We start from the raw sequence: 18,127 nt of genomic DNA, 5'->3' as shown, positions 1-18,127 counted from the left end.
AGCTACCCCACCACCTTTACCGATCCTTCCGAAATGTTAAATAACCCTGAATATTTAGCTCCCAACCTTGGTCACCTTGCAACCACGTCTCTGTAATGGCGACGAGATCATATCCATTTGTTTCTATTTGTGCCGTCAATTCATCTATCTTATTACGAATGCTGCGCGCATTCAAATAAAGAACCTTTAATTTTGTCTTTTTACCATTCTTTCCTACCCCGGCCCCATTTGCTAGTGCACTCTTATGTTTGTATGCTCTGTCCCTTCCTGACACACTCTGTTTATCATTACCCCCATCACTTTCCTGTACTATTTCCTTGTCTTTTCTCTATATCAATCTAAACTTTGCCCCACCTGAGCCCTCCCCCCACTTTGTTTAATGTAAAGCCTTCTCTACCGCCCTGGTTATACGGTTTGCCAGAACACTGGTCCCAGCATGGTTCAGGTGAAGTCCGTCCCAAAGGAACAGCTCCCTCTTTCCCCAGTACTGGTGCCAGTGCCCCATGAATTGAAACCCACTTCTCCCACACCAATCTTTGATCCACGCATTCATCTCTCTGATCTGATTTACCCTGTGCCAATTTGCTCGTGGCTCAGGTAATAATCCGGAGATTATCACCTTTGTGGTTCTGCTTTTTAATTTAGTCCCTAGCTACTCAAACTCCCTCAGCAGAACCTCTTTCTTAGTCCTACCTATGTCGTTGATACCTACGTGGACCACGACAATTGGATCCTCCCCTTCTTATTCCAAGTTTCTCTCCAACTCTGAGGAGATGTCCTTCACCCTGACACCGGGTAGGCAACACAGCCTTCGGGACTCTCGCTCTTGGCTGCAGAGTACACTTCTAGCCCTCTAACTATACTGTCACCTACAAAAAACATCATTCCTTTTTACTCCCCCCACTTGAATGGTCACCTGAACCACGGTGCCGTGGCCAGTTTGTTCACCCTCCCTGCAGTCCTTGCATTCGTCCACAAGGGCTGCAAGAACCTCGTATCTATTGGACAAGTGCAGAGGCTGAGGCTCCTGCAATGTTACCTCCTGGATCCCCGTATCTGCCTCACTCGCAGTCACACCCTCCTGTCCCTGACCACATGCCAATTCTACAGTATTTAGTCTAAGGGGCGTGACTGCCTCCTGGATCAAAGTGTCCACGTAACTTTCTCCCTCCCTGATGCATTGCAATGTCTGCAGCTCGGACTCCAGCTCCTCAACTCAGAGCCAAAGTTCCTCGAGATGCAGACACTTACCGCAGATGTTGTCGCCCTGGACAAAACTGTCCAGTATCTCCCACATATTGCAGCTGCAACACATCTCCTGCCCGGTCATAACTATTTTATTTATTTATTTAATTGATTACTACAATGCTAATCAAATTATTTTAGGTTGAACCAAGTACTGGCCTTGTTTAATTTATTAAATTAAGTTTAGTTTTTTTTAAAAAATTAGTTTTATGCTACAAGTTACTTAGCCCACAGTCCTAAGAAAGAAGAAAACAGAAGAGATACTCACCACGAACCACCTACCTGCCTTACCTGTGATATCACACTGCAGTTTTGTTTTGTTGCTGTGACCCGCTCTCGGTACGCTCCTCTCTGCTGACTAATCAAATGCACCTCACCCCTTACTGCACCGAATCCCCTCACCCACCAAATTCCCAATTATAGACTCTGATGAAACCAGACTCTGTCAATAGCTGCTACTCTGTGCTCCCTTGCTCCATGCGTTAGCAAAACTCTTCTGAATTAATGCTAGCTAGAATGCCAATCACCTGAGTCAGCCCCAGCTAACAGTAGATTACCAGTTCTAACCAGTCACCTAATTAACTAGGTGACCAACTGCCACTTCAGGCTGCTTGTTTACCACTAATTGAAAACTGCAAGTTAAGATTAAATTTAAGTTAAATGCTTGATGCCAAACTTAGTCAAATTTTAGATAAAGATCAACCCTTAAAAATCCCCATACTCACCAAATTCCCAATTATAGACTCTGTCAATGGCTGCTACTCCGTGCTCCCTCACTCCTGCTGCCACTGCCCCTTTTATTCCATGGGCTTCAACTTTGATGACAAGCCTATTATGCGGCACTTTATCAAACGCCTTTTGGAAGTCCATATACACCACATCAACCCGCTCTGTTACCGCATCAAAAATTGAAGAAATTGAAGAAACACAGTACTGATTCATCCTGGAAAATTAAGTATGCTACATATGCTCAGACTGTACAATACAAATTCAACTCAAAGAGTCACAGCTCTGGACAAAAGTATGAAGTCCAAACCCAGGCTTTTGGAAACGGCTGAGGTCTTCAAGTAAAAACTTTAATCAAGGTATTAAAGACAATTGAATGGACAAATCGAATCATGTTATTACAAATTATGTAATGTTTTGATTTTTAAACATTTTTTAAACTCTTGCTTTGAAAATAATTACTGAGAAAAAAATGACAACTAAAAAATTTCAGGAGACATTTTAAAGGATTTGTTGGAACCTTGTGGCCAGATTGCACAATCACAGGGTGATATACTCTCACTCTCAAATAACAGCTATTGTGTGTCACAGTGAGACACCTTTAGCATTGAAAGTATTTATTACAGTGCCACCTACAGGAGTAACAGGTACTTCAGGTACTTACAATGATTTTTCAATGAAATTCACAAGCACATACCAAATTTAATATATAATAGATAGTTAATATAATTAATAGACAGATGTAGGTTGAAGCAGACATTTAGCACCAGATTGGGGATCTTTATATGTCATATATGTCAAAAAGAACAAAATAATAGTCAACCCACCCTTTAATGTTTGAACTATAGTAGCCAAACTAATTTTGATAGCATTAGAAATTTTCAATCCCTTGCTTGGTACATGTGTATATTACATAATATATCTTTATTTCTATCTCAATTTAGTACAAAATACATACATATTAGAATGCCTGTATACAATTACAGTCTTAATATCATGTATTTTCCAAAAAGAAATCTGATCTTATGTAATATGTGTCCGTAATAGCTGTATACTGGTATCACACTTTTCCAGCTCTGCTATATATATATATATATATATATATATATATGCTGCAAACATAAATGGATATAAATAACAAGAAGGTACGGGTGACTGGTGCACTTTTTGAGGAGTGACTGCATCACTTTGACCCGAAATGTAGCATTACATGATAGGAAAGTCACCTTGATAGTTGACAATTTTGCCGCTCACATGAGGTGCCTGCACCTAAATGGAGAATTCAATGCCAAATGCTTTCAACACTGTAAATTCAGTTCATCAGCAAAGGAAGCAGCTGCATCTGACAGTAAGGATCCCAATCAGGCACCAATGGATAATTCTGACACGGCGAATCTCATTAAGCGTATGAGTTCTGTATTGCAACTGTCAGCAAACATGAGGTTTGAATCTATTCTTGGTGTGGTTAAGGAAGTTCTGATGTCTGGATTGCTAACCAACATGGAAATTGTTGATGCTGTGTAGGAGGATTCTGCTGCCGTGGGAGTGAGAGTAAAGAGGCCCAAGCAAGTAAATTCAGCGAGCAGCCGGAGGTAGAGGAACCAGCCCCCACCATGGCCATGGTGTCCAATCTGAGAGATTGCTGAGGAAGTGGCTGATAATTAAGCCACATCTCCCAACAGAACCTTTTCTGTGGTAAATACTTTGTGGACAAATGTGCTGTCAGCAGGAAGCAAACCACAATCAGAGCATTTTGCAGAGTGACTGAACATTATGTTGCATAGTTTGTACAGTGCTTAAGTTTTAACAGATAATGCCTCAGCAGCTAATTTTGAAAGTCAAAAAATAAGGTTTTATTTACAAAACGTAAGAGTTTGCTTTTTGCTGTGGTTTCAGTTGTGTACCCTGTGATAGAATGACAGAAATCTGTACTAAACTCAGGCAAAGTCCATAATGCAAGATTGCAGCTTATTCACATTTTTGCCCCTCACTCCACCTCACCTGAATATGATGACTCATGTAATGAAATGGTTCCATATCTGCTGGTAGCCCTCAAATGGCTCACCTAAGTAGCGATTCTTTGTGTATGAGCACAGACAGCAAATGTTGATGGGCTATTTACTTACAATGCACAACATTGCTGCTGAGATCCAAGCCTCATCACCTTCAGGCTCGACTTCTCACATGCTCTCCTTGCCAACATCTATCCACCACAGACTACAATTTATCTAGAAACTGTGGTTCGTGACCTATCACACGCTTAGCATCCAACTCATTGCCAAGCTTCACAAGCTTTCTGTACCACAGTGGATGGACTGTAAGATCTTTGTCCTTTCGTTCAAATCCCTCCATGGCCTTGTATACCCTTCCTCTGTAATCTCCTTCAGCTGTACATCTCTGCACACACCCTCCACTCTTATGACACTGCCCAATTCCTCTGTTTCATCATTGCCATCCATTCACTCAGCCATTATAAAACTACCTTTTCTACTTCCTTCCGAGATGCCTCTGCTCACCACCTCTGGTGCACGACTGGTCCAATCATTCATTTCCAGATCTGACATGATCATGTTCAGCACAGATGTTCCATTCTCCCCATCCAAATCCTCCTACTATTCCAGATCATGCTGAAGGGCAAATACAATTCATGGCTTATTTTTTTTGCCGAACTGTCTCATCGAACCCCTTTCCCCTGCTCCCTTCATCCTCACCCTCACCTCCAATACTAAACGCAAAGAGCTCATCGATTTCTTCATCTCTAAGATTGAGACCATCTATGCAGCTGCCTCTGCCAACGCCTACCCCTCCTCTTCCTTCTTGCTCCTGGCCAACCACCAGTCTTTTGCCCACCTTACTTCTGATCATACATTACTTTGCAGTTTCTCTCCCATCTCTTCCTCCCTCTCCAAGTTCACCTCTTCCATGAGACCCCCCTCCTGCTCCCTTGATTCTCTCCCCACTCAACAACCCCTCCTGGTACCCAAACTTGTTGACTATAAAAGACCCATTCCAGGCACCATCCTCTACCTTTCAAAAACACCATCATGACAAAAAGCCCACCCTCTACTCATTCATCCTCTCTGACTACGATCCCATCTCTAACCTCCCTTTTGCTCTTAAAGGTGTTCAAATTCATTGTCACCTCCCAGATCCATGCCTTTCTCTCACAAAACTCATTGTTTGAATCCCTTCGGTCCAATATCCACTCAGTTTACAGTACCAAAATTACTCTGGCCAAAGTCACAAATGACATCCAGTGTCATTGTGACTGTGCTATGTTATCCCTCCTTGTCCTCCTCAACCTCTCTGCAGTGTTTGATATGGTAAACTATGCCATCCTCCTCCATTGTCTCTGTTGTCCGGCTCCATGGGATTGGCCTTGCATGGTTCTATTCATACTTGTCTGAATACAGCTCATGCTTCTACAGCAATGGCTTCTGTTCAGATCCTGCACTCTCCCAAAGATTTATTCTGGGCCCTCTCCTCTTCCTCATTTACATGCGGCCCACCCTCCTTCAGACTCTGCAACCTCCTTCAGCCTGCTGTCTCCTCCACCACAGATGTCTGAACCTCCTACTCTGAGCATTTATGCATTCCCCCCGCCCCACCCTTTTCCCCGCATTTGGTAGAAATTCTCTGGAATTCCCTCCTTAACCCCTCCATCTCCCTACTTCTCTCTCAACCTTTAAAAACATTCCAAAATCCATCTTTACAACCCAACTTTTAGTCACCTCTCCTAACCATTGCACATAACTTGGTGCCTATTTCTTTAATCCTTTTATCTATACTTATCTCTCCGTACCCCTCCCCCACCCCCACCCCCACCGTAAAGTGCCTTGAGCATTTTCTACATTAAAAGTGCTATATAAATGTAAGTTGTGGATGTTGCATATGGAGGAATCATTCCCTAACAAGTTTTAGAAACCTCCAAAATCTTCAATGCTTATAATTTTGTATTTTTTTCTTAAGCGAGAAAGAGGCACCTACATAAAAATGTGATTGATACCTAAGCAAATTTTGACAGTCAAGAACTGGTCTGGGAGAGAGCACTGTTCAGTTAAAATACAGTAAAGGCTACGGGCCCCAACAGGATCCCAGCTGTAGTGCTGAAGACTTGTGCTCCAGAACTAGCCGCGCCTCTAGCCAAACTGTTCCAGTACAGCTACAACACTGGCATCTACCCGACAATGTGGAAAATTGCCCAGGTACGTCCTGTCCACAAAAAGCAGGACAAATTCAATCCGGTCAATTACCGCCCCATCAGCCTACTCTCAATCATCAGCAAAGTGATGGAAGGTGTCGTCGACAGTGCTATCAAGCGGCACTTACTCACGAATAACCTGCTCACTGATGCTCAGTTTGGGTTCCGCCAGGACCACTCGGCTCCAAACCTCATTACAGCCTTGGTCCAAACATGGACAAAAGAGCTGAATTCCAGAGGTGAGGTGAGAGTGACTGCCCTTGACATCAAGGCAGCATTTGACCGAGTGTGGCACCAAGGAGCCCTAGTAAAATTGAAGTCAATGGGAATCAGGGGGAAAACTTTCGAGTGGCTGGAGTCATACCTAGCACAAAGGAAGATGGTAGCGGTTGTTGGAGGCCAATCATCTCAGCCCCAGGACACTGCTGCAGGAGTTCCTCAGGGCAGTGTCTTAGGCCCAACCATCTTCAGCTGCTTCATCAATGACCTTCCCTCTATCATAAGGTCAGAAATGGGGATGTTCGCTGATGATTGCACAGTGTTCAGTTCCATTCGCAACCCCTCAGATAATGAAGCAGTCCGTGCCAGCATGCAGCAAGACCTGAACTACATCCAGGCTTGCGCTGATAAGTGGCAAGTAACATTCGTGCCAGACAGGTGCCAGGCAATGACCATCTCCAACAAGAGTCTAACCACCTCCCCTTGACATTCAATGGCATTACCATCGCCGAATCCCCCACCATCAACATCCTAGGGGTCACCATTGACCAGAAACTTAACTGGATCAGCCACATAAATACTGTGGCTACAAGAGCAGGTCAGAGGCTGGGTATTCTGCAGCGAATGACTCACCTCCTGATTCCCCAAAGCCTTTCCACCATCTACAAGGCACAAGTCAGGAGTGTGATGGGATACTCTCCACTTGCCTGGACGAGTGCAGCTCCAACAACACTCAAGAAGCTCAACACCATCCAGGACAAAGCAGCCGGCTTGATTGGCACCCCATCCACCACCCTAAACATTCACTCCCTTCACCACCGGCACAACGTGGCTGCAGTGTGTACCATCCACAGGATGCACCGCAGCAACTCGCCAAGGCTTCTTCGACAGCACCTCCCAAACCCGTGACCTCTGGCACCTAGAAGGACAAGGGCAGCAAGCACATGGGAACAACACCACCTGCACGTTCCCCTCCAAGTCACACACCATCCCGACTTGGAAATATGTCACCGTTCCTTCATCATCGCTGGGTCAAAATCCTGGAACTCCCTTCCTAATAGCACTGTGGGAGAACGTTCACCACACGGACTGCAGCGGTTCAAGAAGGAGGCTCACCACCACCTTCACAAGGGCAATTAGGGATGGGCAATAAATGCTGGCCTTGCCAGCGACGCCCACATCCCATAAACGAATAAAAAAAAATTAGTCAAGCAATTTAATGACAGATTTATTTATGTGGATTGTTCCAGGATACTACTGTTGAGTAGAACCATTTAATTATTTTTTTGTCATTAAAGTGTATATTGAAAGTTGATGAACTATTGATTATATTTTTATATCATCCTTGAATATTTTTTAATGAACCAACCTTGAAATATTACAAAATTTGCCAATTTCCTTTTGATTTTAAAAAGCCACCAGTACTGCTTTTCAAAAAAATGATTACAAACAATTATCCTGAACTTGAAATCTTTCTGTTTAATTCTTTGATGATTTAAACTTGTGAAAAGGGTGATGACTGATGGAATTATCAGGGGAAATAGCTTGAAGGAGTTACTGAGTCTGACAGTGCAAAGAAACTGAACATACACAGTTGAAGCTGAACCATCCTGAATTAGTTGCTGATATTAATTCAATTCTGTCAGCACTGTTCAGGTTCCAGAAGAACTCTAAAGCAATGCTTCCATTGTGCAATCATGACACAATACTTAAATGTAAAAATAAATTGCAGAAAAATAGAAACAAATGGTGTTAAAATTCATGATAATCGGTAACTTCTTTTGAAATAGTGCTCTTGCTGTTCACTAATGAATTTTATTGCAGTTGTTATGTTGGCTTCTTGAATTTGTGCTGCTAACCAATCTGTGACACTGTGACTCTGTATTTAAGAATTTTCACTTGAGGTTCTTTTTTCTTTCTCTTGATTTATAATTTACATATATAAAGCTCAAAGCCATGCATCCCATGATGTATCAGTAAAAAGTTACAAATACCAACAGGGTATCTTCTATGAAGTGATGGAATCATCTGGAATCATCTGCACTCATGTATTTCAGCTGCAAATGATAGCATGAGGGTGCAGTTTGATAATTTCACATATTCTGCCAGCAATATAACACAGATCATTCAATGAAGCTCCAAATTTCAAGTGTGAAACATAGTAATATATAGCTGCAGTTTTCTATGTTAACTAAACCCCCCACATTTATCTAAGATTTAAACAAAGTCCATCTAACATTTTGAGAAAACATAAACTAGATTTTTTTAATAAAGGGGTCTTAAGTCCATCGATAAACTAGATAACTGGCTCTATATATAATTGAGGAGGACAAAGAATAGTAGTTCCTGTGACCACCACCCACTCTAATCGCATCAAGGTCGTGGTGCATCCTGCCGGCTGTGGTTGTAAGGGGCAATGCACTGGAGATCTCAGGCGACAAAGAGGAAATGATTATTGGGCTGGGAACTGGTAAATTATAAGGTGCCCTTGTGTCCAAACGCTGGTTCGCGTAACGTATGAGCATTTCCTGCATTTCAAGACCTAACCAGAGAAAGTCAACAGATAACGAACAAGTAAACACTCCCGTGTACTTTCAAACGTTGTTTCGCTCATTGGCGTTTGGTTCCTTATGGATTTGTTATGATTTATGATTGTTTAAACTCCTCTCGATTTGTTAAACCAAGTACAATACATTCCACAGAACTAAAACAGAACTGTAAAGAAAAAAAGGTCTGATTTCAGATTTTAATGTTTTTTCTGACATTCGGGAGATTTAAGTTTTTGGAAAAAGATGCTAAAACTTTAAAAAAAACTTTGTATAAGTCCGTAATCCTATGTGACAGTGGGAGATAATGACAATACTGAGTTCAGAGAAAAACACTGAAAGGCTAATTTTAATTATTTTACTTTGTTAATTGTCTGTTTTGATTCAAAATGATTGCCAAAGTATCTAGAGTTGAGATGTTTTTCCCTGCTCCACAGACTTGCATATTGTTTTAAATATTTCTACAGTTTGGGACTGGAGAAGGAAAGGTTCGTAAAAAAAAGCCAGCGCTTGATTAGTATCCGCCCGACAGACCCAGGCTTACATACCATTGGCCTCGATAAGGCAGAGAGGGGAGGTCTTTGGGAGACGTCAATGGTTTTCAGATTAGCAGGGTTGAAACTCACTGAGTCCGCCGATCCGTCAACCACCCCCCCCCCCCCCCCCTAAAAAGATCAGATCCTCGAGTTCTCGTCACCCGCACTGGGGAGTAATGTAAAAACTAGCCAGCACTGACTTTTCCCTGTACCTCCTCTTACAATTATGTTTTCTTACCCAATATTACGCGAACGATTTCGGATACTACGTACGCCAAACACCAACTCCCATAGCACTGTTCAATCGAGGATGAATTGAATGAAAGTTCCGAGTGCTAAGTTACACTGGTTGACTTGTGGTGAGGGCTTTCTGTGCACAGTCGGTAATCATGCATCTTGTGTTTTGGGTAGGGGGGATTGTAACGTTACTTTTCGTATTCAGTATAGAAGGAACACCACAAATGTACCAAAGACAAGGTAATACTTGACTATATTATCAACTATACATTATCTACCTTGTGTTACAAAACTTTATTGTGTATATATTTTTTAAACTAAAACGAACAATGTTTAACAAAGCAGTTCGTTGATATTATACACATTTAGACATTAATTTGTGATGATGTCCCATATGTTAAATCGGGATTTTATCTTGTTTCAGCGAAACTACGAGAGCAGCTGACGGCGTATGAAATCGTAACTCCCACTCGAGTGACTGAGTTTGGGGAACCTTTCCCAAACACGATGCACTTCAGAAGGAGAAAACGAAGCGTTGATACCAACTTCTGGGCCTTCGTAACTCACTACAGAATTAGTGCTTTTGGGCAATTTTTTCACCTCAATTTAACTGCCGATTCTGGATTTATTGCACCGATATTTACCGTTACACACCTTGGAATACAAGCGAATCTTACAGACTTTCACCAAGAGGACACTGACACGAAGCACTGCTTCTACACAGGACATGTCAATGCTAAACCAGAGCACACAGCTGTGATCAGCCTCTGTTCAGGACTCGTAAGTACAACTTTAACCCTCGCGGTACTGAATTTAATTTTGGAGTTACCAAAGTACATATCATGTAATATTCTGTATAATTGTTTTGATTTTTTAAAAAAGTTGTATAACATCATATTTTCTAATTTAAAACCTGTAATGTTGATTTGGAAACATTAGAATATTTATATATTTCGATATATCGCAACCGATTGCCAATGCAAAAAAAAAAGTTTTAATTAAAGATTTTCGGCACCAGGACGTGCTAACCGTTAAGACGAGATCACTGAGAAACACAACGTACTCCTTCTCTTGGTAAAATGCGTAACTCGTCATTTACCCCCCACCCCCCCGAATAAAATCAATAAACACCTTCAGATGACTATCTCTAAATAAGGCAGGACTAGTGGTACATAACAAGATTGCAGTTGGCTGAATTCGCACGGTGGTACGCTCTGGAGACCCTGGGAATAAGTTTTCGTAAGGTTTACGTCAAGATGGTAATAACTCAAGTTGACAGTCGGCTCTCTTACGTACACAGTAACGCACAATCCCAAAAGAAGAAACTTTTAGCGTGAGCACGGCGTCACTGGTGTTGAGTTTATAACCTTGTCATACAGATTGATTTCCCAGTTTAATTCTCTGTGATGATAACCTCGATTTAAACAGGAAGCTTTAAAACACTGACTTACTTGTGAACCTTAAATTTTGGCTTGTAAACTAATTAAAACAGATGTCAATTTACACAGAATATCCATCTTTTATATATAAAATACATTAACTTTCCCTGCTATCTTTGACCTAATTACATGTTACGAAACTTCAAACCCGATTATCAAAATACATTAGAAACGAGTTGCTTGCTATAACTTCTGTAGAAGTTTAAAGTTATAGTGTTGTGTAATGCCTCCCCTATAGATCAAGACCATAATTTCAGTTGCCAAAATACGTTTCATTTGCTTACCTTACGTTAACTATTTGGAAATGCTCTTCCCTGCTGATTATTATTAGCAGGATGTCCTTTGAATGTGACGCAGCGACCAAAGTCTTATCACTTTTAATCTCCAGTGTTAGAAACAACGCCATACATTTACTTTTGGGATAATAAGCTAATAATCTCAATTTTCACGTCGCTAACGTAAAAAAAAAACCTCTATCGTGCTCGGCAAAGTATAACTACATATAATTACCTGAAAGACGAATAATATGTTGTTTACCAGCATGACAGTTGTTTTGCTCGGAGGTGGGCGGAGTTGATTTTTCGTAGGTACGGTCACTTTTTTTTGTTTAAGGAGGCAAAGTATATCCAAAAAAATGTTTTTTGTTAATTCATTCGCATTTTCAATTGAGAAAATATGCAGCATGAAAAAAAAACTTAGCCAATGCAGTTGTGCTGCTATAAAAAAAAAAATAATGCAACTGTTCGCGTTCAGTTGTGCTTTCTAAAGTTTGGAGTGGCACCAGTTTCGAGGTCCACCTTAACATGGGGCGCGCGAACGAGGGGAGCGCGTGCACGCGAAGAGGAGCGCGAGCCCCGGTGTCCTCCTCGCTTCACTGAACAAACAGCACTGGCAATGAGAGGTAGGAGGTCCAGTATTTTCTTTTTCTAGTCGCTAACCCAGCAGCGTTAATGTAACGCCGAAGAACGTATTCTGTGCAGTTGTCACGGTCTGGATTTGCGGGGGAGTGAGGAAGGTGGTGGTGGTTGGCTGGAGGAACGTTTTCAGGACTGCCTGACAAAGTTAAGGCTTGCAGGGTTACTTTGCAAAAGTGCAGGTACTGAGAATTAGCCTCGAGTTTCATGTTCGACAATATTTTGTGGTGGATTGTCCTGTTGAAATCATGGTGTGGGAAAACCACAATTGTAACGATGTAATAAAGGGAGAAACCTCCTTTGAAATTTATGGACAGAGCTGTCAACGCTGAGAGTGAGATTTATAGCTGGTTAAGAAGATTGAGAATGATTACAAATGTAATCAAATTTATGTGGGCATATTTTGTTCTCTAGGAAGAACATTTTTCAGACTTGCTGATCAAGTTGGCACCTGGTGGCATTTTCTTCCCATCATATTGGTGAAAAAAGAATTCGGTAACGGCAACAAACAGGCCAATTATAACTCACGATATAATGCTGGTTTTACATCTCAAGCATTTAAATTGTCTGTTAATTGATATAAAGAAAATGGGATCCTGAAAGTTTTGTTCATCCGGTTATTGAGTGTGCAGGAGAGATTAAGTGACATCGCTATGGCTCCTGAAGATGGAAATTCAGATTTACGTCAGGCACATAAATATCATTGTGGATGGCACTATAGCAAAAAATAAACTTTTTTTTTGATGCCCCAGCATAGTCAACTACTAAAAAGCTGAAACAACAAGCATGGCAATATATCTGGTGAACTTGGGGTCTGAATTTCTAAGTACCAAGTCACCCTGTCTTAAGCTATATAATTGCTGTTGTTAATAGGCCAAACTTGCATACACTGGCTCAATAACTGCATCAGGTGGTGCAGGCTTCCAGAAAAATACACGAATTATGGAAGGCGACCTGTTGCATTGATAGGAAGGGAGTCTTTTGAAAGAGTTGGGGCTGATAAAATTGAAAAGGACTGTAAAGCAATGTGTAAACCTAGTGGTATGTACCATATTATATTCCATGTAGGTCATCATGGCACTGCAGGATAATACTATGTACAAGCTCAGACCCAAGCATATATAGTTAGTAATAAAAAGAGAAAATGCTGGAGTCGCTCAGCAAGTCAGGCAGCATCTGTGGAGAAAGAAACAGAGTTAACGTTTCAGGTCGAAGACCTTTCGTCAGAACTGGAAGATATTAAGAGTTAAAGTTTTTGAACAGGTACAGAGCCGGGTGGGGGGTGGGGGAGGAAAGAACAAAAGGGAAGGTCTGTGATTGGGTAGAGGGCACGAGTGATTAAATGACAAAGGGGATGATGGTACCAGGCAAGGAAAGTGGTCATGGGACAGGTTAAGAAACAAAAGATTGATCAGGAGTAGCTGTAAATGGCAGCAGCAGAACCATTACCAGCACTAGCTGACTGAAAAAATGGGAGCAGTGGTTATGATCTGAAGTTATTGAAATCAGTGTTGAGTCCAGAAGGTTGTAAAGCGCCTAAATAGGTGTATATATAGATAGTTAGTGATATGTTTGAGGAAATACTCATGATGAAGGGGCAGAAGGTGGAGGATGATGAGTGATCAGATCTAGAGTAGAGGTCTAGCAGGTTGCCTTCTATTCAGTTGTGTCTGTATATGGACCTTATGGAACCTGTCTTTGTACTTGGGTTCTGAAACACACACAGCGCTGAGCAGTTACTTCCCTTCAAACAATTGCTACCCATTGGGTGGAATATGCGATAAATTGCCGCAAATAGTAATGGCCAAGTTTAACTTGATTTGGAGATTGCATGGAGGGAAGTATTCAGAGAACTGATGAATGCCCACTGTTCTGCATTCAGTGATCAGAGGCCTCTATAGGGTATACCTTCTACCAGTGGCATGTGTATAGAAGCACAGAATCAGCTAGTTATGTCATTCACAGTTCTCCATCATTGCATAGTCCTGCACAAGTGACTGCAGGTACAATACCCTACAGCACTGGGCCCAGAGCAATTTCAGCAAAGGGCCAGCTGACATTGATTCACATACATCAGAGGAAATGGCAGATAAAGATATGAAGCTGGGTAGTTGCGTGAATAGACATCCACCACTTCTATTCCCTCAATTAGGGGAGCACTTGAGATTGGCACACCTAGTGAAGCAGCACAAGGAAATGAATGACTTAAAGTGAGAAAAGAAGCAAAAAAATCATGTTGAACACTTAGACCATGTGAACTGAGACACCACATGCACTGACAGGTAAAATTATATATTACTTTAAATGATATGTTGCAGTCTGTAATTCTTTACTTGTGCAGAAAAGTTGTCCAAGAGTAAGGCAAACTGGTCCTGTTCATTTCTTATCACAAACCAAGCAGGAAAAAACATGAGCAATGAGTAATTCTATCGTTGAAAGTAATGCCGCCTAATTGAGAGCTCTCGGGGACTGGGAGAAAACTAGGCAGTGAGATCCTCATGAACCCCTCTCCCTTGGTGCAGTATCTGGTCTGCTGATGATGGCTGCTGCAATCCATTGTACTCCTGCTCTTCCATGGCTTGTTACTGCTTTCATTTATATGAGACTCTTTGTCCGTGGCAATATTTAGCATACTGCTAACAGATTTTGCAGCCTCCTTGAGGTCGTATTGTAAGACCCTTTTCTTCCATCCCAAGCAGCTGATGGATCTGAAGTATTGTTTCAACACTCCAAACGTTTGCTCAGTGAGGATCCTGATTTGCTGCTTTACATCATTGTATCTGATATCTGGGACGCACAGGGATTGTGCATCGATATCATCAGCCAAGTAACCTGCATCTCCAGGGAGTGAGCCTTTTACTTTCTCCTTCAAAGATCTGTATGATATTTGCCTCAGAATGAGAGCAAGAAGCATACTTCTTGGAAAATGTGTATTGTGATCCAATATTTGTTGATGAGTGTTGCATACCATTTTCACATTGACAGAGTAATAGTATTGTTAATAGGTTCTCAAGTGGCTGTAAAAGTTGTCAATGATGTGCTGTACAGTGGGGAGCCACTAATATTTTTAAATAAAAACTCTTGCTGTTTCCTGAAGTGCATGTAGGTTAGTTATCCGGCAATGACTCATTTGGGTGCCTGGAAGGCTCCTGTGGTATGAAAGTTAAAAGCGGTGTTGATATTCAGAGCTAGTGCAGTGTGGATATTTAACCAATTAAAATTTTTGTAAAAAATCAAAATGCTTTCTTGATTTAAAAAAATAATGTCCACCAATTTTTCTCTACTGTTACTGGAATTTTTAATGTCCAAAATAAGGTTTTAAACAAAAATAAAATTTTAAAAATCCCATAATACCATCTAATGAAAACAGAATTTAACTTATTCCATCATCATAAATCAATGATAATACATTGCACATTACGTGGGATAACATCACGACTGTTATAAAGCATCATTCCCTCTGATTCACTGTGAACAATGCCACAGGAGATCATTTAGCAATATCATTGTCACCTTGCAGGACTTCTGACCATTTTGCCATGGACGGATTTTGGTGTGATCCAGCTGTTTTTTTTGTGTGTGAGACAAAATTAAGCAGTTTGGTTTCAGCGTAGATATGATTTGTGATACACTTTGCTTTATCATTAATACAGTGTGTTAACAGTCTACCGGCCTATTTATTCATGCATTTTCCTACATGTTTGTGTTTTAATGGATCGGCAGGGGGTGGGTTGCACATGGGGTGTGGAGGGGGAATGTTCTTGGTATCCAGGGCCCTAAGAAGTCTTAATCTGGCCCTGATTATAGGGTTGGGCTTTGATGACTACTTTTCTCCATAAATAACTTGGTTCCTCCTGATTTGCTGCTTTAAATCAGGGCAAACCCCTTTCCTCTTCATTTGAACTCAAAATGTGGCTACCGATTTTTCTTCTCAGCTTGACTCAGTGGTACCGCTCTTACCTCTAAGTCAGAAGCTTGCGAGTTCAAGCCCCACTCCAGGACTTGAACACATGAATCTAGGTTGATTTGCTTTTCTTTCCCTTTTCATTCCCCCTCTCCTGTGATGAATAAATCCCACTCCCTTGCACTTGAGAGGGAAGCACAACCATGTGAGGTAGTTTATCCCTGGTCACTTGGCTCATGCCTCCTCAACTGCAGAGCTCTGCTACAGTCAGATCCTTGGGTCAACTAGAGCCCTCCTCAAGTAAACCATTGAAGTCATCAAACAATGATTCAGATCCCTAGATATGTCTGGTGGTTTATTGCAATACAACCAAAGAAGATTTTACAGTATGATTATGGCTTGTGGTATGCTGCATAACTTTGCTGTGCAACGGGGACACACATGGAGTCACCATTAGAAGAGGACAATCAGCATGGTAAGGGAAAGGACACTGATGACATGAGGATGGGGAGGAAGGAGGAGTGGCCCAACAGTTGCTTGCAACCAGAGCTGTTCAGCAGCATCTCATTGAAGAGAACTTCAGTTGAACAAACTCTGCTCCCCTGCATTAATAGTCACGCCCTACATCTGTCTCAGTCCTTCCACATCACAATTAACAGTGCATGCCCAAATACCAGATTTGATATTCTTGTCAACTAACATTGTGTAATCACCTGCTACTATAGGAACTCCCTATGAACACAAAGATTTCAAACAGCTTTGTGGTTTTACTGGCTACAGAAATGCCTACACACTCTTTTTCACTCCTCTGTGAGCCCTTGGTGCCTCTCTGAATTGCTTCTCTGAACTGCTCCCCCACTGGCTGCAACATGGGAGGTGGGAGGCTGCTGTGGCTCATTCCAGGGCTCATGAGATGCTCCTGGTCATTGACCTCGAGGATCTCGGGCCTGAGAGGGCCCAGCTACAGATGATAGAAACTTGGGTAATTTGTAAACTAGTCCTCCCAGCAAGAAACTGACAGGATCAGATTGGCCGCCTGTTTTACAGTAGTTGTGAGCGCAGTAGCAGCTTTTGAGAGTGAGTGAAAACAGAAAGGAGGTGTGTAAAATGGGTGGCCAATCCATCCTGGCTGTTTCCTGCTGGGTTAGGTTAAAATAGCAACCCCCCCCCCCTCGCCATGTATGCTTTTCCGGCTGGCTTTCTGGCATCAGGGAAAGATTGGTACAGATGGTCGCAAGGGTACAGAAGTGTTGTCATCATGTTCCATTGCACGGCTACACCTGGGCTGTGCCTCAGCATATCTACTGATATGCGAGAGAGCAGATTATAAGACATCTGTGATGGAATTGAATTCGTTCTCCAAGCTTGCAAGAAATATTTGACCATCAAGCCTGCATGGCTCCAATATGAGTAACCCCAAGGGATGCTATTACTGATGTCACCGGCTCCTGCAAAGCTAGGGGGGAAGGGGATCAGCCCCGATGGCTATTGAGATGACCACACACTCCCTGATTGACTACAGGGTGTCAATGCTATATGTGAGAACCCCACGTAAGTTGATTGTGTACTCCTCCATGTTCACCAGCATATTTTGTAAGTTCTCTGGCAGGCAATCTAATGCTGTCAGCAATTGCTGATGCACAGAAATCACCTTTCTTTTAAATGCTGGGCCCCTGAAGTGAGCTTCTGTGTCCTCTTCAGCAGAGCTAGTATGTGAGCTGCTTCTCCAGTTCGAACTTTCCTTGGCCTTCCTTGCCATCTCTACCTGCTCCTGCTCACTTGTGCTCAGTGAATCTCCTGCAGTCTCCTCAAAGTCACTATAAGTCACGCGGGATGCTGACTTCTGTGCTGGTATTTGCAGGGTAAGTGTGAGTAACAGTGCATTGTCTTCAGGGTTATTCTCATCAGTCTGTCTGACAATAATGATGGAATCTTCTGATTGACCTAGAAAAAGCTGAGAGGTCAAGATTAAGATGTAGTTGTGAGGGTAAGTGCTAGTAGGTCAGTGGCAGCATAATGCACCACTAGGTTGTCATGTGTAGTGTGTGATTGTGTTACTGAAAGAGGTAAGTGGGAAGAGAAGAGAAGAGAAGAGAAGAGAAGAGAAAGGGAAGATGTTAACACATACTGCTGCACCAGGCCTAGAGCCTTGCCATTTTC

At 42.1% G+C, this 18,127-nt stretch overlaps 1 protein-coding gene and 1 long non-coding RNA gene across 9 annotated transcripts in view; one reads left to right on the top strand and one right to left on the bottom strand.

Moving 5' to 3' along the window:
- Positions 1–11,734, bottom strand: part of LOC137334234 (uncharacterized) — a 168,853-nt gene extending 157,119 nt beyond the window's left edge. For 6 of the 7 annotated variants that reach the window (XR_010966104.1, XR_010966105.1, XR_010966107.1 and 3 more), the window contains exon 1: positions 11,660–11,734. This is a non-coding gene — a long non-coding RNA (uncharacterized lncRNA). The other variant, XR_010966108.1, reaches the window with a different exon arrangement.
- The window catches only part of adamts9 (ADAM metallopeptidase with thrombospondin type 1 motif, 9), a 259,676-nt gene continuing 251,165 nt past the window's right edge, over positions 9,617–18,127 (top strand). For both annotated transcript variants that reach the window (XR_010966102.1, XM_067998852.1), the window contains exons 1-2: positions 9,617–9,950; positions 10,135–10,490. Coding sequence is in view for 1 of the 2 variants with exons in the window: in XM_067998852.1 (XP_067854953.1) it covers positions 9,863–9,950; positions 10,135–10,490 (444 nt within the window). In the remaining variant the exon portion in view is untranslated. The remainder of the gene's footprint in view (positions 9,951–10,134; positions 10,491–18,127) is intronic.

This window comes from Heptranchias perlo, chromosome 17 (assembly GCF_035084215.1).
Source record: "Heptranchias perlo isolate sHepPer1 chromosome 17, sHepPer1.hap1, whole genome shotgun sequence".
NCBI lineage: Eukaryota > Metazoa > Chordata > Chondrichthyes > Hexanchiformes > Hexanchidae > Heptranchias > Heptranchias perlo.
This window is presented reverse-complemented; position numbering and strand designations above follow the sequence as displayed.